The 26,505-nt window shown below is 41.6% G+C and overlaps 1 protein-coding gene across 2 annotated transcripts in view; it reads right to left on the bottom strand.

Annotated features, from left to right (window-relative positions):
- samd4a (sterile alpha motif domain containing 4A) overlaps nucleotides 1–26,505 on the bottom strand; it is a 53,817-nt gene that overhangs the window by 9,721 nt on the left and 17,591 nt on the right. The window contains exons 2-11 of one of the 2 annotated variants that reach the window (XM_074666342.1): nucleotides 16,866–17,453; nucleotides 11,975–12,256; nucleotides 9,291–9,400; nucleotides 8,597–8,683; nucleotides 7,736–7,985; nucleotides 7,562–7,647; nucleotides 7,170–7,288; nucleotides 6,789–6,990; nucleotides 3,243–3,369; nucleotides 981–1,064 (exon numbers count right to left, since the gene is read on the bottom strand). In XM_074666342.1, coding sequence (XP_074522443.1) covers nucleotides 981–1,064; nucleotides 3,243–3,369; nucleotides 6,789–6,990; nucleotides 7,170–7,288; nucleotides 7,562–7,647; nucleotides 7,736–7,985; nucleotides 8,597–8,683; nucleotides 9,291–9,400; nucleotides 11,975–12,256; nucleotides 16,866–17,453 — 1,935 coding nt within the window. The remainder of the gene's footprint in view (nucleotides 1–980; nucleotides 1,065–3,242; nucleotides 3,370–6,788; nucleotides 6,991–7,169; nucleotides 7,289–7,561; nucleotides 7,648–7,735; nucleotides 7,986–8,596; nucleotides 8,684–9,290; nucleotides 9,401–11,974; nucleotides 12,257–16,865; nucleotides 17,454–26,505) is intronic. The other variant, XM_074666343.1, reaches the window with a different exon arrangement.

Raw genomic sequence — 26,505 nt, 5'->3', positions numbered from 1 at the left:
ACAGGGATACCCCAGGGTGCAGTGCTTGGTCCCCTACTTTTCTCCTTATACACCACCTCACTCGGTGCAGTGATCCGCTCTCACAGCTTCTCCTACCACTGCTTTGTTGATGACGCTGAGCTTTTCCTGTCTTGTCCACAAAACAACTTTCTCAGTCAAGTTTCCAGTGTGTCTGGCTGATATCTCCACATGGATGAAGGAACGCAACCTTCCGCTAAATCTGTCCAAAATTGAGCTCATTGTCCTTCTAGCATGTCCCTCGGTTCAACCACAGGTCATCGATCTTGTCAATATGCCCTCTATAACATCAGGAGGATCAGACCCTACTTGACACCATGCAGCTTCTGGTACAGGCCCTTGCGATTTCAAGCATCGACTACTGCAACTCCCTCCTGGCAGGCCTCCCTGAGTGTCCATTTAAACCTCTGCAGATGATCCAGAATGCACTGGCATGTCTGGTCTTTTACCAGCCCAAAACAGCAAATGTCAAAAACTGTTGATCTCTCTTCACTGGCTTCTAGTGGCAGCTTGAATCAAATTCAGAGATCTTTTTCTGGCTTACAAAACATTGACAAAGATGGCTCCTGCCTACCTGGGGTCCCTCATCCAGGTCTATACCCCCTCTTGCCCGCTACGCTCTGCTTGTGAAAGATGCCCGGTGCTCCCAGCCCAGCACGGCTCTAAATCTCTAGCCAGACTCTTTTTCTCTGTTGTGCCCAAATAGTGGAATGAATTACCTTACTCTATACAATCTGCAGAGTCCTTTTCTACTTTTAAGAGATGTCTGAAGACTAATCTGTTCAGGGAACACTTAGGCACTTAAGCTGACCCTTCTCCTCTTTGTCCTCAGGGGGTAGAATGAGTCAGAAGGTCTAAGATCAGGCTTGAATTGAATATCTAGCACTGATCATTGAATGCAGTTAAAGGCTGAGCTATTTTTTGCAGTGATTAATTGGCGAATGTAAACAAGTGATTTTTACCTCCCAAGGCGTGCTCTGTCATACTCAGACACAGAGACTCAAGGCGGTTGTTGATATCTGGCTCCGTCACTGGTAACTGAAGATCTGTATTAAAAACAAACAAACAAACAAACAAAAAAACAGATATAAAACAAATATCGGAGCCAGGGATCAATTGGTAGGTAATCCAAATATGAACTGATGATGGTCGCAGCAGGTTGGCTAATAAATAAAGCTTTGTTTTAATCACATTTATTCCACCAGGGTTAGATCATGCACAATACCAGTTCCTCGTTAATAAAAAGTGACTTCACACACTCCTGATCAGCTTTCATCCTAATTAAACAAAAGCACGATAATCCTTACACTCCCTCTTTTCAAGAAAGCAGCATCAGAGGACTTGGCAAAGGACAAAAGAAATGAATTCAGATCAGTGTGATGGAACAATGTGGTCCAGTCAACCAGAGTGTAGCCACAGTGATCAGATTATAGCTGACTGTTAGCTCCAGCACAGAGGCACACAGTACATTGAAACAGAAACGGCTCAGCAGAGACAGGAGGAGAAATTTATTTGTCATTTGAAATATGTGTGTGCGTGTATGTGTCAAATATCAGAGGCTTGATTTGGGACAAAAATTTGAACTTACTCTCTCAACAAGTAAGAGTAAATATTTATCAATAGTGATATCTCACTCTGAGGATTAAATTTTGAATAGCTGATCAGTAAAACCGTTATCATAAAACTAACGGGTATTTGCATTCAACAGTCTTGTCAGAGTTTTTAACTGCTTTCACTATTATAAAATTATGTGAAATAAATTTTTGTTTCTAGATGCTTATCACCTAAATTCAACTTTAAATGTTGTGCCTGTGGTCGGGGTGGGGGCAGTTTAAAAGAGGGCTGACTTTAAAGTTAGAGTCCATGTGTGTTGTTGTAGCCTAGCAACCTTTTTCAGCCGTTTAGTCCCTAGCTGAGTTTTCACGAAGGCCGGGCAGAGAAAATCTCTTGCGGCATGAGAGAAAAGCTGAGTTAGGCCCAGTAGTCCACACTGGGCTATTTATAGGCTCTGAATCTGCCCGACACACACCCCTCCACCCCTAGACAACAACGACACAAACACTCAGAAGAGTACTGTACTCATAGACGCTTGCTCGTCCCTTCATCCCCTGTTTTATATCTCACTTGATAAGTTTTTTTTTTAATCCAACTGTTGGCAGAGGGTTAAAGAAGGATGGCATGTATGTCCACAGACACACAGGGGGTAGAGGGGACAATAGCCTTTCAAATCAGTTTCTCTGGCCCAAACCCAGCTATAGCCCTCCTCCAGAGTGACTGCTCTGAGTGCATGACTCTGCACAGTTGTCAAAGCCTAAGAGATGGAGGCATGAGAAAAAAAGTTAAGAAAGAGAGAAACTCAGGGAGAGAAGGAAGGGGAGGAAAGTGGGTCAGGGAGCGCTGTACCCACTGCACAAAGAGCTTCATTGTAAGACTCTGACTCTTTTCTCCCTCCCTGCTTCTATCTCTTCCTCTCTCCACACTCTCCCTCCAACTTCCCTCCTGCTTTTTTAAAATCTGCTTTTTTCTCTTTATTCTAAAAAGAGAAAAAAGCGACAGAGAGAGGAGGAAGTCCCAGCTTGTCTGATGACTGTCCACTGTTCCTGTGGGACAAAGTCCCGTCAGCAGAGGTTACTACAGGTCATTCTGCCTCACGCTGGTTTCTATGAGCTGAGCCAGGGTAGACTTTGTAAGTTTGGAGCTTTCAGAGCCACTCAAGGCTAAGGTTAAAAATTGTAATTGAGTTAGGAGGTTAGGAGTTAGGTGGTTTCGGACACTGAAAACACGCTCTGTAAACCCTGTGTTTTGGAAGCCCCTGTATCTCCTGTGTTTTGCCAAAGATGAAGGCAAGAAGGCATGTAGCTGAAATTGTAGCTCTACGGTGAGGTATCCAATACGCCTCTAAAAGAAACCTGAAGCATCAAAGATAACAAAGCAGGTTTCTGGAGTGTTTGGTTTTGATATATAACTTGGAACTTGAACCATATTGAAGCTTATACTGACAAAATATTATGAATTTGCATTTTAAACACTTAAACACTTTCAAGTCCATACTAACATTGTAAAGTCATTATTTCCTCTATCTTGATATGGGAACAAATAAATGCAATCATTGTACTTTGCAGTCTCGACCTTTAGATTTATCATACGAATAAATGCTGTCCTGTTACACCATTATGGTCTAAAACCACTCGAGTAGCATCAATCACGTTGTGTCCCTTTCTTACCAGCTTGTTGGAACATGACCATGGTTTGTGGAGTGGTGTGGACTGGCAGGGAGCGGGTCCTCTGCACAGAGCTGTGAGTCCGGCTGGGCATACTGTTGCTTCCTCCCGGGTTGGCAAACCACAAACCCTGAAGAGAAGAAAAAAAAAAAAAAAATATATATATATAATAAAATACAATAAAATAAAACATAGCTATCACTGTAGTAAGATTGATGTTAAAGGGTCAGAATAATGAGTTCTTCCTGTGGCATCAGACTGTGACAGAAGTTATCTCTGACACTGAACAAAGGAAAAGGTCTAGATTGTTGTTATGTTTACAAGAGATACAAAAAGCAACATGGATTTAATGGTTATACATGGTGCATGACAAAGTCTTTAACATCTTTTGTGACACACTGCAAAACAAACAGATTAGGGATGGAATGGATTATGAAAAAATCTGAACCATTCAGTTTCCCTCACTTGGTTCAGGGCGCGTGTGCTTTGTTCGGTTCGTGTTTTTCTTTTTCTGTTTTACAACTCAGTTTGGAACAAGTATGTAGCTCCAATCATACGCATGTGTATGTGCAACGCAAGGCACAGCATAAGAGCTGTGGGGAGGCGTGTGTGTTTTGTACATGACGAGCAGAGAAGACAGAGTTAGAGGATGAACCTGTGGCGTTGTGTTGTTCTGCTGTCTAGGAGCACTTAAGATTCAGTGTGAGCTCTGATGACAGCAGTGAGAAAGTGGAGGATAAAACCGTGACTGAGTGTTGCCAACTTAGAGATTTTATCGCTACATTTAATGACTCTTTAGACCCCCTCTGGCATGGTTTTTTAAAGACGACAATTCTTGCGGCTTTTCTGGAGTTTGGAGAATCCGGCATTAGAGCGTTTTTTGATCTCCTCAATGGGCAGCCTGTGCTCCTGTGAACCCTTCTCCTATCCAAAACACAGAGACAGTCCTCACTTGCAGCTGATGAAATCACACAAGTGTGTGTCTCATTATGGTCATTTATGCCTGTTCCAAGCCCAGATAAAGGAAGAGGGTTGATATTTTGACAAATAAGAAAAAATAATAATAATCAACAGAGGAAAATTGGTTTGTAGTTCTAAACATATTTATGATTATGTGTTTTACCTGCTTTCTGTCTCTCCAACATTATTTCTCTCTCCTACAGAGTCCATGACAATAACATGCAAATGGTTTATTATGCAAATTAGACAGCAGCGTCATCTATTGACCTTTGGTACAGGCAATAGTGACTTTCCTTACTGGGGAGTTGGCATGTTGAAACTAGCGATGTTTCACTCAGCTTTAATTATGTTTCAAATGGGAGACAGCCTCATTCTTCAAGTTTTTAATGCCTATACATGAAATAATTGATTCAAAACAATCTGTTTATAGTGGATTATCAGGGTATAGGGTAATCTGGGGTGTTAAAAACAATCAAAATCAAACTGAACCAAAAACCATGACCTCAAAACTGTGATTTAAACTGAACTGTGGATTTTGTGAACAGTTCAGTCTCTGATACCTATATTATATTATAATATAATGAAAGGGCTTAAAACTCAATGTAGCTTTATCACATTATGTACATTATCATATCCCTCATTTAGAAGTGGATACCAGTAGTTAAATATAGTGATACTTTGATGATTTATGTTGATCTTGGTCATTAATTACTACTATTTCATTGATTCACTTCAAAAAAATCTTTCAAGTAAAACTATCCTACTTCAGATCATCCCTTACATCACTTTTCCCCACATCGCTCAGACTTTCACAGATCAAAGATTTTTATGAAATCTGCAAGCTTGCAAGAAAACTTGTCTACGATCAGACCACAACTTCTTCATATTTTCACCCCCCCTCCCACCACCACTTCTGTCTGGATGTCTGGCCCACACCTAATGACAGTCTCAGACGCTAGCCACATGAATTCCTCATAGTAACCTGCCTATTATACCCCCCAACACCATCACCACATACCCCCCCTCCCCTCTCCCCCTGGCCCCCTCCCTCCTCCTCTCCTTGCGGCCCTCTAATGCCACGGGCCAGGGAAAAACAGGAAATGCCTGTGCACTGTTCTCACTGCCTCTGACTGGCTCTCTCACTCTTTCTCTCTCATAGACACTCGTACAAACTCTGCCTCTCTCCCTCCTATCGCCCCTCCTCCTCCTCCTCCTCCAGCACCACAGCTACCTCTCCCAAACTATGACTCACAAATTTCCCTCCCACCCTCCTTCTCCCTCCCTACACATCCACACTACTGTCCCACACAAGACGGATCAGAGTGAGGAGGAGGAACGGAGGTATTTCCTTCAATTGTAAAGAATGAGGAGGGGGGGTGAGGAAAGGAGAGAAAGAAAGAGGGAGAGGTTTACAATGAACTGGGTCAGCCTAGACCAAAGTGTGCCAGGTTGGGCCCGAAACAGCTCTACAGCTCCTCCTGTTTCAGAGTTCGGCACTGACGCAGAGCCTCTGGTATGTGGGGTGACCTGCCTACGAGTTCCATCCACCTCGCTTCATTGGCCAAACAGCAGCGCTGCTCCTCTTCCTCACCCCACAATTTTTGGTCATGGAGTAAAAAACCCTATCTTAGGCTGAATACGTGCTGAAGAAGGAATTCCACTGCCCAGGTTATTGTAAACATCCTGGAATGTATTATTTCATATTTCCAAATGTTCCTTTGTACAGTCACGAACAGCACTGCTACTCAGCATTCCAGACACCACACACACACACACACACACCAAACACAGAGTTTGAATTTAGCTCTAGGTTTCCTGTCTTAGGTAACTTTAATACACTGAGCTTTTAGGAACATATCTGAACATCTTCATCTTCATCTGCCCCTTCTGACCTACGAAACTGCAACAGTTGTGACACACTTCTCATACACAAATATTTTAACATTTCCAGTAAATAGACCAGGCATTTTTCAAACTATATATAGCTAAAAGGATTCATCACTGAATTCACTAACTGTGTCTTGACTACAAATGCTATTCGGTGTGGTGCAGTCACAGTGGGCTGACTGTGCTGTACTCAAGCAGGATTGCCTCCCTACAGCACAGATATCCAGCCCTCGGTCACACTACTCCAATATGAACCAGACCTAAGGCACACGCATGACCTGCCGCATCAACGTGGAGCGTCTGTTTACATGAAGCGCGGTCCCATAAGAGTCAGTTTAGTGAGACATAGAGAACACTGCTACAACTCAAGAGACTTTCTGGCTTGTGTTAAATCTTAAGACCATGTCCTAAGAAAAGGTCACTCAACAGAGAACAAACCTAGAAGTTGTAAATGTAAACCAGGGAACTTTTCAAAAATATTATTCACCATTTCGGACTGTGAACTATAAATCCATTGAGTCTTAAAAGTGTCATATCAAGCAAAACCACAAAATGAATTAAATCATGGCAAAAAAGTCCCTGGAAACTGAAAGTTTGAGATTATTATAATCACTTTAGAAAGTTGCACAAGAAACTTATTCTGGCTCTTTGCTACTTTGAGGGAGGAGGTTCAAAGGTTTCAGTTCTGCTGCTGTGACTCACCTGTCTCCCCTGTTTGGGACCAGTGGGTGTACTGCTAGAGCTGCGAGGCGTAGGTCCAAGCAGCCCTCCACTGCTCAACAGGTTCAGTCTGGCACCAGGCAAACTCCTGGAAGGCATCTGGAACTGGCGGAGGCTCCTCCTGGCTGACACACTGCCCCCAACACAGCCAGCGGTGGGGAGAGAGTTGGACTGGCCAAAACGGCTGCAGCAGGATGAGGAAAAAACACTTTAACACTGATAGACACCCTCATGACAAGTGTTTGAACAGATCCATGAATTGTTTTGGCTCTCTGGCTCTTTACTGAATTTAAAGTGAAATTTCACTCAGAAGTTTTCATTATAGACACTTAAATCAGAAAATCAAGGCCACTGTCTGTCTACCTCCTCTGCGGTCGGTACCCTGCTATGTCAAGAAGGGTTTTCCTTGGAATGGACCGGAACAGCCTCTGGACCTGTTGTTTCCATGACAACAGCCTCTTCTTCTGCGTCTCAGTGAAGGACTGGAAGGGAGGGGGAGGGGAGAACAAGCAGAATGAATCAGGGATGAAATGAGGCTGAACCCGTGAGGAGCACAGCTGAGAATTTTTAAGGCATTGAAGCAGTGAATGACGACAACTTTATTCATCATGTATGAGTAACGTAAGATACTGCTCTATGAGTAAATACCGACAACTGCACAGTTAGACTAATATTTAACAAAACTGATTTTCCTCTCGAACATAAGAGTCTCACAGAGTCAGTGAACAGACTTTTGTCATATAAGAAGCTGGTACCTCATGGATAAGGCATTTGTCGATGAGTTGTAGGTAGGAGCTGATGTTGTCCTCATCTGACCTCGACACCAGTAGCTGAGTACAAACTGACAAGAAAACAGGACAAAGGTTAAATTATAAATGCCTTTGAGTTGATGAAACATCTTCAGCAGATCACTAGTACGTGCCGCTCACCTTTGCCCATGACACGAGTGAACTGGCCGGGTAAATCTCCCTCTGCAATTACACTCGTGCCCGACTCGGCTTCTCCTCCTCCACTGCTGCTGCTCAGATGGGAGCCAGGCGCAGCACTCTTGCCCTCAGCACTCAGCAGGGGGCGCTGCACAGAGGCCTCATCCCCACCACTGAAAGCTTTGATGGGCGTCATGATCATCTGGTGGAGCTCCTGCAGCGGGGCGCGCAGGTTACTGCCTTCCAGCACATCCTGAAGGAGATGAAAGGGGGAAAGAAGTACGGAGAATAAGGAGGAAGACTTCATAAGGTGGTCTATGAGAAAGTTTGTTCTGCTGAATGCTAAAAGAGAGAAAAGAGAAAACTAGGAGGATTTGCCTGATAACAGAGCAATATCTGTAGAGACTTGTACATAGAGTTCCTTCTCCACTTAGATGCATCATATTAGCGCCCTAACCCCCCTTGTAAGAGCAGTGATATACATGAGTCTGTGTTTACCCAAAATACCGAGCAACAGGTGTCTTGTTTCCCTGTATGGGACAAAATTTTAAAATGAAGTGTTGGTGAAAAGGTTAAGTCTGAATTTAGCTGGCCCAAGAAGTTCCTCCTGTGGTGTGCCCTTGACTGCCATTGTATTGCTTTGAAGGCTGAATGGGGGGCTGTGGGTTTGTATTCAGAGCCCAGAACTCTCCTTCCTGGATTAGGTGTTCCCTCAAATGCCATCTGAGACGCCTTTATCATTTAATCTTATAACAGAAAATAAAATGTGGAGTCCTGTGTAAGCTCAACTTTCGCCACAAAGTGTTGGTAAATTAACAAGACTTACAAATTTGAATGTAGGAGTGAAACTGCATGAGAACCAACCTTTTCCAGGCTGCGGAGTAGATGTTGCCTCTCTTTGAGCTTCATGATGCTGATAACAATCTTGTGTCTTGCTCCTTTGGTGACTTTCTGTTGGGAGAAAGGGTTTTGTGCTTTCATTATTTCATCAAATGGGAAGAGATAAATAAATATGCATAGAGGTAATGATTATTTTAGTGGCAGCAGGGAACTCGGTTCTACTCTAGAAAAAAAAAAATGCAAATTTTGGGGTGAGGGCAAAAAGGACTTGTAGGAGTTCAGAACGTCTCTGTAGATGTGCACCATGTTGGGTCAGACAGAGAAAAGTTAACTGCACCTGGAGGAAGTCTACAGCTTCCTGGTGGACTGTGTTAAATTTAGTTGCATCCTGTTTCAGAATAGACTTTTCAATGTCTTTAAGTTCAGGCACAGAAAAAGAAACACAACTAATTTGGCCTTGCACCAGTCTATTCAAACAGGAAACTCTTTCAATCTAAAACCACTAGAGCTTCTATGGTTGTATGATTACAATAACTTTCAGAAGAATGACTAAATACAATGTAGTAATGTATTTTTAATGTTGTAACACAAATTTTTTCTGCTTTTATCCCTGCTCTTCTATTCATGTGTCAGAATGTATTGGAAACTCATGAGAAGCTCTGGCATCTGAAAATAAATCAGCCTGGTTGTTGTGTGTTAGTTTATGATTGTATTTAACCTGTGCTTCTAGTTGCTCTTCAGACAGGGACATCATCTCGTCGTAGGTCATTGTGGAGAACAGAGCTGCGTATTTGTGGAGACGGAGACTCTTCAGCCAGGCAGGAACATCTATGGGTAGGAATCACAGACATGTAAACAAAAACTGAATGCAGTTCTTAGTGGTGAAAACAGAATGTCAGAATAAAAAAAGACTTAAAAAATGTCTTTATGTACAAACATAAAATCAAATCATACTTAAAAACCTAAGTAAACTAAAACTAAGAAACTAAAACACATATGAATTATTAAAGATCAGTATACAGGAACAAATAAGTGCCATGTACTGGTAGTTATAAAAAATGTATTTAATTCTCACTGATCATGTTTGCCTGAACTACCCAAGTGCTAATCTCTGCTGCCCCCATTCAAACTGCTGAGTGTGTTAACTAGTTGCTAAGCCATCTCTGCTTCAATTTGCAGTGTAGAGGAAAGCCCACTGCTTGGTTTTTCTCTTTGCTCACAGGATAATAATAGAAACAAAAGTAAGCAAAAAAAAACTGTGCATATGTATAGCTTCTTATTGATCTCTCTTTTTTTGCTTATGTTCACTAAACATTCCCTTCATAAGCTGCTAAGCTGCTTTTCAATAATTATCTTCTCATTTCTGATGGTTTCTATGTTCCTGCAAAGACTCGCAAAAATAAAAACTTGAATGACTGTGCAACAAGGAAATACTTGGAAACTGAACATCACTTTGGTCACTTTGGCCCTCGTTTATCAATCCTACGTTGGAATTGGCGCAGATTTGGGTGTAAAAACAAGCTTACTGCAATGTGCATACCAGGGCCAATCACAGTGTACACCTGATCAGGTATTGATAAATGGGGTGACTGAAAACAGTCGTGATTTAAATGACACACCCCAAAATATTCAAGGTTCATCTGGCTGAACCCAAGGAATTTACAACATAGAGAGACGTATTACGGAAAAAGGGGGACTTCTCTGTGCTGAAAATTGACAACGCCATAGCAACCATCTCTTTCAAAGTTGAAAGGGATGACGCAGTGTTGTTTGGCAGCCAGTTTTATGATTATTTGTACCACAAGATAAGCCGATTGTGTTCCAATGTAAATGAACGTCTTTTGTTATGAAATAATCCACTTCTTCACACAAGGTTCACATCTATATGACAATACTGTAAGGAGTGAAATAATCATCTTTACTGTAAATCCTGTAATCAATACAGCTTCCTTAAAAAAAACCATGCTAAAAGTTTGATGCAGAGTCCTCTGTGTGTTCTCTGGAGAAACTTTATTATGGACTATTTGTCCGAAATAAATAAACTGAAACTAAAACAGACATGGGAGTGTATTAATAAATAATAACGGCATCTCTCTCTTTCTTTTAAAGTGAATTAATAAAGGAAACACATTTGTTATATGGAGATATCAGCTGAAAACTTGCACTGCTCTTTCATGAGCAATGTATTTTACAGATTGGCAGAAGAAGTGTAAAATGTTAAAACATTTTTTTAGTCATATCTAATTCAACGATCTAAATATTGATCTAAAAACATCAGTTTTTCTGTCTGAAAATGTTTCGCACTCATGTGATCTAATAATGTCCCTCCATAGATGATTTCCTCGCTACACTGGGTTCCCCACTGACATGAAACTTGCACACATGAACTCAGACTTGGTGTGGGGTTTGAGTGCACCCAATGGCCATGTTCAGGTTGATGAATGCTGATCTGTGCATGGTTCTGAGCGTTCACCCATTTTCGGTTGTATGCATGTTTAATACATGAAGGCCTATGTGAGGTGCAATCACCAAAGGCCGGAGACATGCTCATTTTCCAGCAAATAGGATACAGTTTAAGCAGAGTTCGTACAGAGCAGGGAAGTTGTCAATCAATCTTAGATCATGTTGACTGCTGTGAATTTCGAACCAAGTCTTTGATGAAAAACAATGCCGTTCTAATATATCGTAAGACATTGGTAAAGAGTCGACCCGTGTAAACAAGCACCTTATTCTTTTTCACCTCAGGAGTGCATTTAAGGAATGTTTGGGGAGTTTCTCTTTATACCTGTGACTCTAGAAAAACCTCAGACTGAATGGACACATCAAAGGTTTGACTCCAATAAAAGAGTAATAGTTTCAGAGAAAGGCCACAAGGATCATCAGCTCTGGCCCCTGCTTCCCCTGACAAACTGCTCTGACTGGATCAACAACTTTCCAAAGCCTCCAGAAGAATGGCTTTAAGGCACACATAGCAGACAGCCAATAAGATCCTCCAGTGTTAACAGTTAAAGGAGTTTCAACTTGAGACAGGTGACAGTTTTACTTTTTTTTCTCAGTAAGACCAAAGATACCCTGAAGAATAACTTAAAATTTTTTTTTTACACAGTGGGCTATCTTACTGTAATAACTTGGTATAGTTATGAATACATTAGCAAGTTAGTAGACATCTTGCTGCATGTACTCGGTATAACTACTCATGTAGAAAAGGATGGTTTCTTTAATGAACAAAGCTACAGCATGTTTTAAGCAAAGGTCAGTTAGAAAAGATTTCACCACATTGACAAAACTAAATCAACCAAACCAGTGCTGCTTATTCCGTTGCATAAATCCTACAATTTGAAATGAACATGTGTCAATCTCGGAGGGAAAAACAAAAATCACAAACCAGTCTTTAATACTGACCCCTCATGCCGCTGCCATCCTCATGGAAAGAGCTTCGATGCAAACCTGAACCTAAACCAGCATCCTCCAGATGCTCACTGCCTCCACTGCCTGAAGAAGCTATGCTGCTCTGTGGCGAGAGAGGCGCATGGTCTGGGGCTGGGCCTCTAGCGCTCCGTAAATCCTCCTGGGATAGCCAGACGTGGCCCAGAGGCTGATTGCTGGGGCCACTCATTGGAGGCGTTAGGGACACGGAGCGCTTCAAGGGACTGTGCTGCTGGCTGCCACCTCCACTTGACAGGACTGCAAGACAAGTCAGGTAGATGCAGGCTGTTAGAGCTTGATCAGGCTGCAGAAAATATCATTACATACTGCTGTATCATGATATTAAACTTTTTATATCATGAATAATTCAAAATTCAGGGCAGATTCTAGGCACGATAAGACCTCTTTTTTCCACAGCCTTGATTTTTAAATGGGCATGAGGTTGACGTTATAACATAACTCTGTGAGTGAACTACAAACAGCTAGATGGAGGGAACTGCACTTGCTAGGCAGGGAGCAAACACACTTTACTGGTATCTTGTCTGTATGCCACTATTGAAATCCAGACTCAAATAAACTTCATCCTGAAAACAGACAACCTTTCTGTTTTCTTAGATGTGCAATAATAAACCTTGCTGCACAGTGGACCATACACTCACTTTCAAATATGCAACTAAGCAAAAGAAGAAATTGGTTTAGGGCCGATACCAGCTTTTCCTCAAGGTATCGGTACTCGTGAGGGCTGCAGAAACCAACAGCAGATACTCTGGGCAAGAAAATCTTCTGTCAAGCAAGTACTTTTCAAAGGGCCCCGTCCTCGCCTGTCAAATTTCGTGAGGACTAAATTTCAATAGAGTGGTAGGGGAATTTATTCAAAGATATGCCCAAAGATCAGGACATATGGATAAAGTCTAATCACCTGCAAAGCAAGCCTGTAAAAAAAATCGATTCCTGTTATTGAGTGGGGGTGAATTTTCAGTTGATGTAATCTTTGTCACTATATGTGACAAAGCGATTTAAAAACATAAATAATTTGGTCCTAGAAACATTTGTTCTATCTTCAAAGTACAGTTGTGTTACATCCTGAGTGGACTGATTCCAAAAACTGATTATAAAACCCTGCACTGTGCGTCAATGGGTAATGAGGAGTCAAACAGCGGAGTCCCGCAGACAGCTCCCAAATAATGACAGTTAGGATCCGCACCTCGACAGCGACTATGACATTTAGGCTCTATAGGGTGATCTGTCTCTGCATGAGTGAATAGCCTCATGGAAGTTGTATTTTACAAGTTTTCACATTATTTACTAACGAAATTCGTTAAGGCAACTAATTTGGTGCTTTTAGGGTCATGCCATTAAGTTTACATGGACCCTCATGTTTACGTTAAGGGGCAGACTTAAAATGATACGACGTACATATAAGAATAATATCAAAGCATGTCAATTTATAAAACTTTCTTTTAAAGCATAGGCTGTATCAAATAAAATGAGTGCCATCAACTGACTCAATTGGTTAACTAAAATTAATATTGCACAGCGGAAGCTTCCATTCAGTCCGAAACGACCGACTTTTCCTTTTCTTCTCGGCAGGAGGCAAGACATCATCTGCTGCAGCCTCCGGGATTTCAGCCTCACCACCATCTTTCTCCTCTGAACTATTTTGTTTAGTAAAAAAGTCTTTAAGTTTCGCCTGTTTCGACATGTGTCTCCCACTGTATTGTTGTTGTACTGCATACTTCGTCGGAGTAAATGAAACCCGTGCTACTAATTTAGTACCGCCTGAAATTTTTTTTTTTTTTTTAAGTTTTGTTCCACATAGACCAGGCCTATCGATAAAAAATAAGAGGGAATATTTTTCACCGGACATTTTGACCGGTGGAGTTGAAATATGTCGGACTTCGGCAGATTTTACCGGTCAAAGTCAGGTAATTACCGGATAACGGAAACCCAGACTTGTACTGGTATCGGTCTGCATAAAAAGTGCTATCGAACATCCCTTATTTCAGAGCTTTGTCGTAGACTTTATTTACTTTGTCTACTCCTTAGTTTTCTCCTTCAATAACTTGTAGACTTGAACTTGAACCCTAAACATGCTTACCGATGTCCCCAAAGAAGAAAACACTGTCACTGATGTTAAATCCTTCTACCCATTAATCCATTCCACTATAAACCTCATGGTATCATGGTGTGATTGTGTCTGTCTCCACCTTCTTTTCTCTCCTCTTTTCACTTTAAATATTGAAGGTGTTTGCTCCTTAGGGTGTCTAAATAATCTAGACTTAGCAGGGTCAAATAAAGGTGATGATTATTTTCTAAATTAAAGTACTTTGAACCCAACTGAAGCAGCTTTATCATCACAGAGTTCTGTTGGAGGGAAACAGAATGAAAAGGTGGAGAGCCAAAGGGCTTTTTGCGTCGCCGCTCTGACGGGGTAAGCTGCCACCAATACTCCAGTCTCTCCTCCTCCTCCTATATGTGGTTCTCTTACTGCTGGCGCTATGTATAGGACTTCATGGGCCCTGTTTAAAATAGGTGCCCAGCTAACATTACAAGTTCCAGTCCCTAAATATTAGCCATTTTCCCTAAATACAGTCTCCCACAAAGGATGCCTTACAAGGGAAAGGATGGGAGGTATGTGCCGCTGTGGCTTGGACTAAGGCTGGAAGAACGGGTGGGGGGTCAACAGGATGCCGTATCAGTGGCACACAGGTTGATGTGGTTGGACAATTATACTCCCATTATCATACATACAAAACCAGACAAACACAGTGTTTAGGGAAGAGGGTGGGGGCCCAGTAACTGTACTATGGGTTAAGTCCCTGTTGTATTATCAGTAGCTAAAATGTTTCCTATAATCTCTGGTTCAAACCTGAAATAAAAATCCTAAAATTTGGCACCTAAGGGAATGCTTAAGCATATTTTGTCATCTGTTCGTGACTTATACACTAATCACTGTACACTGCTTGGTTTTTGTGTAAGAATCACGTCTTCAGAGTTTCATAAGTTATGCATGTGTGCCCACTAGCCCCATACTGCAGTCTGGGGTAACTCTAGTTTATCTGTTGAGAAATCCTGCGGTCTTTTGTGCGTGGCTAAGGCTGCGAGGAGTCAAAAATACAGGAGGATATTTCTTGGAGCAGCGAGCAGGGCTTTAAATGTGTCTGTATTTATAAACCCTCAGCTGTTTCTTTCATCTCCCAGAAAAAAAACACAGGGCCTTTGCATTCTTGTCTTGAAATATCCTGCTCTGACCATAGTTATGTTCAATTTCCACAGCCCTGCCCTCTCTGTGTGTTGACTTCCACCTCAAACAGCCTCTGGAGCTGCGGTGTGGGTACTTCAGAGCGCTGTTGGTCTGACCAGGGGGTGTTTACTGTGTTGAGTCCATTTGGTTTTTTTCTCTCAGTGTATGTAGTACATTATGCTGTTTGGAGTGTATTTAGGAGTGCCTCTAATAATATTGCAGATGACCACTGTTATTCAACCAGATGCCAAGCAGATGTTTGTGTCCTTCGGTCAGTTGTTCAATAGTTTAACACTAACAGTAAAATAGTAAACTGCCATGATGAGATATTTAAAAGAGAAAACAGATTTTTACACAGCTGTTTACTGTTTTTAGTTTCAAAGCCTCTTTTTTGAGGACTAGAGTTGTTCAAAGTGTGAAACTGTTTCTTTACACATGTGATCAGATCACCTTTCAGACAGGCTATCAGTATGCATAAGCATTGCTGGGATTTTATTGATACGGGTAAGGATACAATACTGCTCTCTATAACTTGTTGCAAAAACTAAAGCTGTGAGGTAATGATGTTCAAAGATGTATATATTTTTTTTAACCTTTCTACTAGAGAACGGAGGACCCTTCTGGGTTTATTCTTATTGTAAAGTTTAAAAGAGGATAACTTAAAGATGCTATGAAGGGGATCTGTTTTAATTGCACTCCTTTGCCACCTTGTGGCCCGGAGTCTCTGTCGCTAATTATGTTTAGCGAGGCATGTCTGTTTCAGAATTAAATGGAGATTGGATCGAAACAAATTCTCTTCGTTAAAGATAAATTTTTACAGGATACAACATGCCGAGGTAAGGGACTTATCGGTACAGTTATGTAGCGATACAGTTCAAAACGTGACATCAAGAAAACACTGTAACAGCCGGCTACATGTTAGCAGCCTGGTGCTCTGACGTGTCAGTAGGCTAACGTGACAACAAGTAAAGACTGTCAGTTTGTATGTAGTTTAGTAGCTGTCAGCTGACAGTCTGGTGCTCTAAGACATGTCCGTGATGTGTAACATTAGTAAACCCTGACTAGCTATGTCCTGCCAGTCATCTACCAAGCAGAGCTAACGTAACCTCACTCTTCATTTTATTGATAGACTCAAGTTTGGACAGATCCCTGTGTTAGAGTGATACAGCCCGAGCTAAAGGCTAGTTAACCTTTATCTCATCCCACTACTAAACTTTGTCAGCCAGCGTGGCGTTGTCATAGAGACCGTGCTGTATCTGGTCCTGGTTGACCTGACCTTGAAGCTAAGAAGTAGCAGCTTAAAATAACATGTAACCAGCAATATCAGTGTTGATAATCTCAATTCAAAGTGTGGATTATAATCAGGCATAAATCTAGAAGGAAGACTTTCTTAAGATGACTTTCAAACTCACTGCCCCTTTAAAATATTAGCAGATTTACAGAACGTCTTAGGAACTGAGGCTCATAGTATAATTATTGAATACAATCTTTGCCTATAGTATGTAAGTGAGGTCTGTTATCAGCTCTCATGTGTTAAGCTGTCTGCTTTCCTAAGACAGTTGATGATGTGTGTGCAAAACAAAATGAATTTACTGTTCGCTAATTATTCAGGGCATTACTTACTAGTGCTACCTCCACCAGTTCCAACCGTGTTGATGGTTGCCGGCACAGAGGATGATGGGTAGAGAAGGAGGTGTCCATTCTCACAGCCCTGCTGCTGATGCCAACCTCCACCCAGCCCTGAATCTCTGGAGCCCTGCCACCCATTCAGGCGGTCATCCGAGCCATAGCGATGGTGGTGCAACGAGTAGAGATTGCCTGATGAGGATGTGTTTGTAGAGGAGGAGGATCCCGATGAGCTGAGGGTGGATGGAGGAGTGGACTGGTGGTGGTGGTGATGCTGCCCAGATGGGGGAGGTCTTTCCAGTGAGTCTCCTCGGGCGGCAGCTCTCTCCTCCAGGTGGTTGAGCCACAGAGCCAGAGCGGCCCGGTCTTCCAGAGAGGTGGCGGGATGGATGAGAGCATAAGAGAGGAGCTGGCGAGACTCCTCCAGGTGGTGGCCGTGTTCGATGGTGTGGGCCAGGATGCGTGGAAGCAGGCGCATGTACTCACTCTTGGCTTCAACATTGCCGGGTTTGAGCAGTGGGAGATGGGTAAGGACAAGAGAGATGACTCGCTCCTTCGACTCACCCTGCCACTGACTGATCACCCCTGTCGGAGGAGATAAAAGAACCAATGAGTTACAAAACAATCATACGTACAGCCCTGAAAAATCAACATTTAGAAGTATCAGTGTAGACACTGTAAGTGAACACTTTAGGGGCAATTAGGTTTAAACTAATGACTTCTTTTAAAACAGCATGGGAGTATGCTGTGAACTTTTGCTGAACTGAGTCCCAAAATGGTTTTTAAATGTTTGGCATTCACACTGTTTTGGGCAGTAGTAGAATTTGGATTTGGATCTTGTTTGGGGAAACATGAATCACAGGATGCTTCTGCACGGTATTCAGGCTTAAAAAAAAGAGACACTAATTGATGGATGAACAGATGGATTGGGGCTAAAAATAGACGACACAGAGATGATGTCAGACCCTCTGCACTGTCATCCTTCTATTTTACTCTTTGCTCCAAGCACTTTTACACTCTATACATAACTGCAGGTCATGGAGCTCTATTGTTGTCAGAGTCAGACGGACGTGAGGAGCTCATTCCTGTCATCTTGGACCAGTGCTATAGATACCAATGGGTCAGGCCAACAGCTTTGGACAGACACACAAATAGAGACAGAACCCAGGCCAGAGCTACTTCCTGCTTGGGAGATGGGTCATACTTAACCCTCAGGATCTTGTCTCTAATTCCAACATGAGGTGAAACTAGATAATACATCTGTTAGCCCTTCTGTCCAAAGATATCTCAATGTCACAGTCTACTTTGTGTTGATGTACAGCTTTCTCTGCCCTGTCAAGTGGACAGCTGCAGTCCTGAACAGTCAGATGGAAGACCAGAGACCCCTGAAGCCTTCCCAACAAGGTTCACATTCATGTCGGTCTGTGTAAGATGACAAGGGCTGAAGGATTAAACAATTCAGACTTGAGCTTACTCATAAACTGATACAATCACGTGACTACCCTGGGCCTTTTTCTGTTACAAGAAAACCTGCAGTATGAGTATCTTTGTAAACAGCTAACTTATCTTTAATCATTTTAAGTACCAGCCTTGAAAACATTACACTTTTACACATCAGAAATGTTTAAATTTTTCAGACTCATCTTGAGATCTGACAGATTTTGAGGAGATTTCTGCCAAAGCTACTAAGATCGTGTGCACAGACCATCCACTGAGATGAAGCTAGATGGTGAACTTTTTTTGAAATAAAGAACAGATCTGTGGTCGAAATAAGTCTGACTGAACAAGGCCAAGCTGCCCCAGAGCTCAGCAAATAGTTTAAACAAAGGCTAACATAAAGCACAAGGACTGAAGAGGTGGGGAAAAGCTGAGGTTGAGGAAAGGATGAGGGAGGGGCTGAGTTTTGCGAGGGGAGCCAGGGAGTTACTCCACTCTGCTCCAGAGATGATGTAATCCTTCATTCCTATGAATGAGGCAAGGCTCGGTCCATCCAAGGACAGGAATTGTTCAATGATGAAAATTTTATTTCTGAATGACTGGAAAAGGAGAAAATGTAACACAGATACTCTGCAATGTACTTTTCAGCTATAAAAAAGTTTTGTTGCGTTTTTTTACTTACATAAGATGCTCAGAGGGCATTAAAGGCTTGACTTATCATTACTGATGACAAAGGCTCCATCATTCGCTAGACTACAGTGTCTAAACAAATAACTTTTCTTAGAGGATTAGTGTGATGGGTTTCTTCATAGGAGCATCAAAGTACAAAATTAGGGATGCACCAATCCAATCCTGGTATCGGCCCTGATACAGCCCCTCAAAGTTGGATCAGGTTATAGGTATTGATGGGAAAGAATCAGTCCAAACTTGACACAAAGGCTAATTATGATTTAGACTACAGGGTATAAAATGTTTCGAACTGATAGTTATCGGGTCGATAACGGGAAATTATTACGTCATTCCTATTGGTCCGATATTACGGCGGCTAGCCCCGATAACATGTGTATCTTTGTCAGTGTGGTGGTGCCCCGCTCCCACTGTAAGACATGAATGGCCGGCAGATAGATGGATAGATATATAGATAGATAGACAGGAACTTCATTAAACCCTCGGGAAGGTTACCCCAGGAAATTCAGATTCCAGCCGCAGTTGCACCAAAGAATAGAACCAGCACACAAGTAGAAAAAAATATATATAGGATACAAACTTAATTTATAAACAAGCACTATACTGTACACAGTAGCTGCAATTATGAAAGTATTTTGGTTTTGTTTATAGAATTCAAGTCATGATCTTAGGTAAATATATAAATGTTTGAGAGTGTGTGCTATTGGTTATCGGTATCGACCTGTAGAAGCTGAAAGTTATCGGTTATCGATATCGGTTCAAGAAAAAAGTTATTGTGCATCCCTATAAGTATTAACTTCAGTAATTCCATATGTACTCATCTTTTGTCTTTTACGCAAAACATTACCAATCTTAACCCACAGTAGGGCATGCAGGTTATTATTTAACACTTGTATCTGATCAGTACCAGGATCAATCAGTACCCAAAGCCCAGGGATCGTTATCTGGACCAGAAAAGATGAATCGGTGCATCCCTAGTGCTAAATCCAATGTGAAGCTTTAAAGCCCATTCATGCTCAACATAACATACGGATACAGATACGGATACAGACTGAGCCTTTAGTCCGTGCTCTGTGTTCATTTTGTCAGTATTTCTGCACGTTAAGCTTACAGATAAGGACCAAATGGAGCAGTACCACTGGAAACCCTGGGGCCAGTGTTGCTGTTACTACCTGATACAAAGCTGTAGTGAGACACGAAGAAGAGATAACAATGGCAGAACTTTAGCAATGTATTTAACTGCCTCACCATCCACTGCCTTCATTTTTGTCTTTTATGCAAGTGGTACATTAGCAATACCTCCTCCACAGTCATCGTGCTTTTTTTTGAGTGTTGTTGTCATAAACTTTTGACTCTGGGCTGCCCCCCTTGGTTCCCTGGTGGATGTATTGGTTAACTGCAATGCCAACGTAAAGGACGCATTGAAGTATATGAGCAGTGACTGTAACATTGTTTAAAAAGGATGGATACAGTTTCGTACGTAAAGGGAGTATAAATGGGCCTTTAGGCGTATTTAAAAGTCAGACATATCATCGTATTTAATATATTCTAGGTTTTGATGATAGTATTAAAAATCCAATAGATTAACTGATTTGAAGCTGTGAAACATTCCATCAAAAACAGTTTTCAAGCTATTTGTTTTTAACACTTACAGATTTATTTTTAAGCATAGCTACTTATAAAGTATGACTCTTCTCAGCCCCTTCAAAGTCATTCTAAAACATTGATTGGTCTTGGATTCTGATAAGACTAAAACCATGCACAATAAAATGGTTCATAAATGGATAAGCTTGCCAGAGGCCTAATTCAAACAGAACAGCAACACAAGAGGGTAGGATATCTTAACGTACGGGTGAGGAAAATACTCCAGGCTTACTTTCTGACCTCTAACTCCAAGGTTAAAAGTTCAGTGCGTCAGCCTTGGAGCATTTCCTCTTACTCAGTCTGAACAAACAACAGCATCTCTTTCAGATCAAAGAGAAGTGATAGTGGACTCATCTGTCACAGGTAGAAGTTCAACAGCTGGAAAAACAAGAAAAACAAAACAAGACCCTCTATGAAGAAATAACCAGAATCTGTACAGCCTGACACAAACAACCAAATGTAAATTTAAAAGAGAATGACAAACCAAGGGTATGGTAGTCAGACTCTCTCTAGCAACATCAGCCTCAAGGGGAAAGTGCTATAAACACTGTTTTAATAATCCTCTGACACTTCCTTCGTCTCCTTGTTTCTTTGTTGAACTTCAGTGCTGGATTGCTCTGCTGAAGTCATCCACCTCAGCTGCCCTCTGTCAGAGGGGATGTAGGAATCAGTCTGATAGTTAAGTTAGCTTTGTGTTATATCTGTCTATGCTCTTACAAATGTATGTGAATATAAAATATGGATTCTGTATACTATAGGGGTGATAAATCTAATAAATGTGATCATGTTGGAACCACACAATTAAAAAAAACAGAGAAAGAAAGCTGATGTTAGGTGTTCAATGAGTGTTCAGTTTTGTTCAGTCATGTGGGGTGGAAGGGCATGCTGAGAAGTGATGAATCAGAACAGCATCATTGAGAAGAAACAGTGAAAAAGAAAGTCAGACATTTGCAAAACCTCAGACAGAGGGAGTCATTTGTTTGGGGGCTGACACAGCATTTTGCTGATGCAGACAATGTCTGCTGTTGAACTCTGTGCCACCCTGGCCTGGCTCTGCCCTCTGACACCCTCTCTGGCACCAAGACAAGGGTGCTGCAGTACACAGCCTGGCCTCTCAGAGTATAATTCCTCTTCTGTGAGCCCTGCGTCAAACTGCTCATGTTGCCTCTATAACCTGCCTGCTTAGTCTCCTTTTTGGTTCTACAGTAGATGTAGAAATCAGTGGGTCACTGCGTTCACATTATGACACAATCCACTGATTTCAACCCTAACTGATAGAGCAGACTAAACACCATTGTTACAGTCAGCAGTTACTCAAATCAAGCTGATTCAGGAAGAACTTGACATGAAATGACACAACAAAACCTAAAGTGCACTGACTTTTGATCCCAGATGACTGAACCTCTTCTTAACAGAAACATCTCTCTTGTGTCAGCTGCTGAGTGCAGGAAATCTTTTTTAGGCCAAAAAACCAGACATGACTAATAAAGAGACAGGTTCATCCAAAACCTCATATGCTCATTTTTTTTATCTGATTCCTGCCTGAAGAATAGTTGTTCCGATTTAGCAGGGAGGAAAAAGCAGAAATTCAAAGGTGCAGAGTTAGGAAACAAGACAAAACTCAATTTGAGTTTAAAATAAGACAAGCACTTGGCAATTTTTTTCACAGGCACCACCATTGGCAGCTGTTGTACGGCCAGAGTCTGCGCAGTAGAGGCTATGAGGGACTTGGAGAGAATCTGAGTGAAGCTGGGAGACAATAATAACAATTCTTTTTTGCGAATCTAATCTCTTCTTAGCTCTCCCTCCAAACATGTTTTACAATTCCCCCAAAATACACAAGAGCGGCAGCTGTCAATCATCGTTTAACGTGACGTAAAGCCTCGTTTTAACCTCTAATAACTAATCAAAACGAAACTTTTCAGAGAAAAAGAGTACTTACAAAGTAGCCAAATGATACCTTTAAATCATCACAACTATCAGACACAAGAAACATTTCTAGTATGTATAATAATTTTTTAAAGTTTGACCACAGCACATTTGGAATGACTGGGGAGCTGGATTTTTGGCCTATACTGCAGCCAGCCACAGGGGGGAGCAGTTTTGTGGCGGCCTCACTTTATGACAAAGAGTTAATAGAATGAAAAGTCGTAAAACTTCTTAAAACTAACTTTGGCCTCAAAACTGGACGCTGTGTGACCCCTCAGCATCCGGCTGCAATCACAAGACACAAGAGGCCAGCAGTGGAAACAATGAGTTTGTTTGAGCTCATTTGATACACATGATGGGAGTGTGCCCGCGCGCGCGCACACACACACACACACACACACACACACACACACACACACACACACACACACACACACACACACACACACACACACACACACACACACACACACACACACACACACACAGTCTGTTTGTTGGTTGTTGGACACATGATTCCTCTTGTTCTAAATATAGATGGATCAACAGCACACAAAGCCACAACAAGGCAGCTACCAAGCAAATAAGTCCATAGTAGTGGTTGGCAAAGGGACACAGTAACTCCTAACAAACTGACAATGACACAGGCCTTCTGTGTCAAGAGAGACCAAGAGAATGACTGTGTGTGAGCAAGTAAGTGTATAAAAATGTCTTAAATGGGAACAAAGAGTGTCAATTTGTAAATTCTAATTAACTGACAAATAAACTGGATGATCAACATAACTCCCACCATGAAGTGTTATGAAGATGATGAGATCTTTATTTTTCTTTGATTGAAAAAAGCTTTGGGAACTTTTTTTTACTGATTTTGACATCATCTGTGAAAGCTGTCTTTTAGATGTGGAATATGCTTTTGACAAACATGACTTCTAGGGATGTACGATATTGGATTTTTGCCGATATCTGATATGTCGATATATCGAAATCCCTTTTGGCCGATACCAATACCAATACCGATACCGATAATCACAAGTTTGTTTGTTTTTTTCACTGTAAAGAAAGCTAAGTCTATCCTATACTGGAATTTATATGTTACTCTTATTGTGATGGTCTTATTTGTTTAAGAAACACACATAAAAAAAGACAAATAACATTTGATTTTACCATAAATAAGAAAGGTATTTTTTTTTTCAAACTCAAGACATTCAGTATTGAATTACAGAAAAATAATTTCTTTAGATCACATGAACTTTAAATGTACAATGCATTTTTAAACATAACCAAGTTGCATTTGATTATTTTAGAGCTAATGTAACAACCTGGTGACGGACACAGAGCTCTGCAGTGCAAATACATTAAGTGCTATATTTTATTTAAGGAGCTTATTTTTCAGAATTATAATAATAATAATCCTAACTGAATAGCACCTTATCGTCTGTGCCTAACGGCAGACATTTTCTTATCTGCTGATACCGATAAACATGTTTTTAAGCTTTTATCAGCCGATACCGATATTGTGCCGATAATATCGTGCATCCCTAATGACTTCCTTCAAAACATCAGTCATAAAAGCCACAGTAATGATCCTAAAAGTCATGTCAGGTTGTTTGGTTTGTCCTCACTCATGCTCTGTCATCCTACATTTCGCTCACTGTTGCCAAGCTTTGAATCCTTCACACTTGTTGATGTTTTTCTCACTGACAGACTTTGCTGGGGACACAACAAACAAAAGGTTCTCTGGGAGACAGGCATTAAGAATAACCACACAAAAATAGTCTATCGTGTCACTCATGGTCCTGTTGGCTGTTCGAGATCATATAGAGGCACCAGTATTAAATCGAGACGGTTTCATAACCAGCTCAAATCTCCTCATATCAGGTTTCAGCTAAAGATGACGCTTTAGCTGAGGTGTAACCATGGAGCGTTAATCTTGTCCATGGTATGTGTCCCGTGTTTCTCAGTGTGTGTATCCTCTAAACCTCCATCCTGTGCTTCTCCTGTTAGCAAAACAAACATGAAGCTGGCTCACTTTGTCACACTACCCGCAAATCACTATAGCTGCTGTTGTTTCAACACCACGTCTGACACAGCGTGTTCCCGTCACCGAGCTGAGAGCGAGGGAGAGCTGACTAACAATGTAAAGTGTGGAGGGCTTTATTTAGCAGAGATCCTGCCAAGGTGGCTGATGACAGCGAGAAGAAACACTGAAGATGGGAAATCGAGACATACTGGCAACACATCTGATGCGCACACTGACTCAGAGTACAAAGAAATACAGAGAATCACTCCAGAGAACTTCACAAGAAGCTGTGAACGGAAAAGAGGGAGATTCTTGTGAACAACAGTGAAGACAGAATAGCTGGGTGGAGTGAGGGGTGGGAGGGTGTAGAAAGGAAAAGTTACCGCTCCTGCTTTCCGAGTGGATTCTCCAGCTCAGCAGTGGGGAATGTGCTGGCATACCACAGAGCCTGCTGCTGAAGAATGCAGTGATTCCTAACGGATACACAGCCGCAGCTCTCTCTAACACACACACACACACTCAGACAAAGGCCAAGCCTAAGCTGTATCCCTTTTTTATTGAAGCTCAGTATTAGGTAAGACTGGTCTTTTTCACACACCACATATAACGAGCCACAACCTCACTGTGACCAGGTTTACACAAAACACTGGTGTGTAATGCTGGTCAGGCAGTGTGTCATACAGTTGATGACGACATTTTAGTGACATTTAGGCTGATGTTTTTTTTTCTCAACAAGCCTCACTTTATGCTGCAGCTTTAGAAAAAAGGATTTGAGTAAAAGTTAAAGTCAAGATCTTAAGAAAAAAACACGTGTCTTAAATTAATGTTTGATCTATCTAATTCACCGCAACAGAAAATAACTACACAGCATTTTACAGTTGAGGCTGTGAAGTGTCTGAATCAAAGGAGGAATAAAATCAAAACAGAGATATGTTAGCAATGTTTTGTGTAATATCTATAGAAAGAAAAATCAGAGATGACACATGATGAATCTGTTTTCCAAACATAGGGACTCTGGCCCAAATAATCTATAAAAAAGAGGCACAATCAGCGAAAAAAGCTATTTAAAAAAAGAGGTCAGAACACTTAAAGCTATGGAAGTTGAAAACAAGTCAAAAGAAATACACCCATCAGAATGATTACTGTAAAAAGAAAAATCACAAGACCAAGAGAAAAAGGAGAAAACAAGCAGAAAAGTTTAAAAAAGAAAGGAAATAAAAGTTACTAAAGAGAAATCTTGTAAGGACACACACAAAAAAGATGTTAATCACTAAAAAGTCACAGTTCAGACAGAAAGTTAGGAGTTGGTGGGACAGTGAGTGTATTAGCAGAAAGAGAGGCGTGGTGCACAAAATATATGATCTAATGCTATGCACAGCTTCACCCCACCCTGACAGAGAGGAACAGAAAGACAGACAGAGTCCATGTCCCGACAAGAAGTGCAGGCAGGCTCCCACAGGCCCCTACACAAGCTCTGGGGCCCTGTGCGTACACTCACCGCACACATGTGTATGTGTACGCTGAAAGACGAGGGGCGGGAAAGGAAGGGGGAGGATACGAGATTTAGTAAGAGACTAGAAAGTTCACTAGTGTCAACAGGTTCCAACTGAAAGAGAGAGAAAAGAGAGTGGAGATTGCAAAATAAACAAGATAAGATTATTAAGCATAAAGGAAAGGAAACAAAACAAGAAAGAATGGAAAAGAAAAAGAAAGAGTGTCTCAGAGCCGGAAGGGAAGACGAGGAGAAGTGGGTTCAGCCTGACCTTGGCCTCATACTGACCTACTGACACATAACTGACTGAGGGGGGAGGAGCAGCAGGAGGAACGGAGAACTGCTGTTTACTCTTGTCTTGTCTGCTTTTAAAAAACCTCTGAGCAAAGTTTAGCTCTTTCCCAGAATGCTACTCAACAACACGGGGG

This window comes from Halichoeres trimaculatus, unplaced genomic scaffold (assembly GCF_033239565.1).
Source record: "Halichoeres trimaculatus isolate MK-OKI-2021-1 unplaced genomic scaffold, fHalTri1.1 fHalTri1_scaffold_3, whole genome shotgun sequence".
Lineage (NCBI taxonomy): Eukaryota > Metazoa > Chordata > Actinopteri > Labriformes > Labridae > Halichoeres > Halichoeres trimaculatus.
The sequence above is the reverse complement of the archived record's forward strand: the minus strand, read 5'-3'. Positions and strand labels throughout refer to the sequence as shown.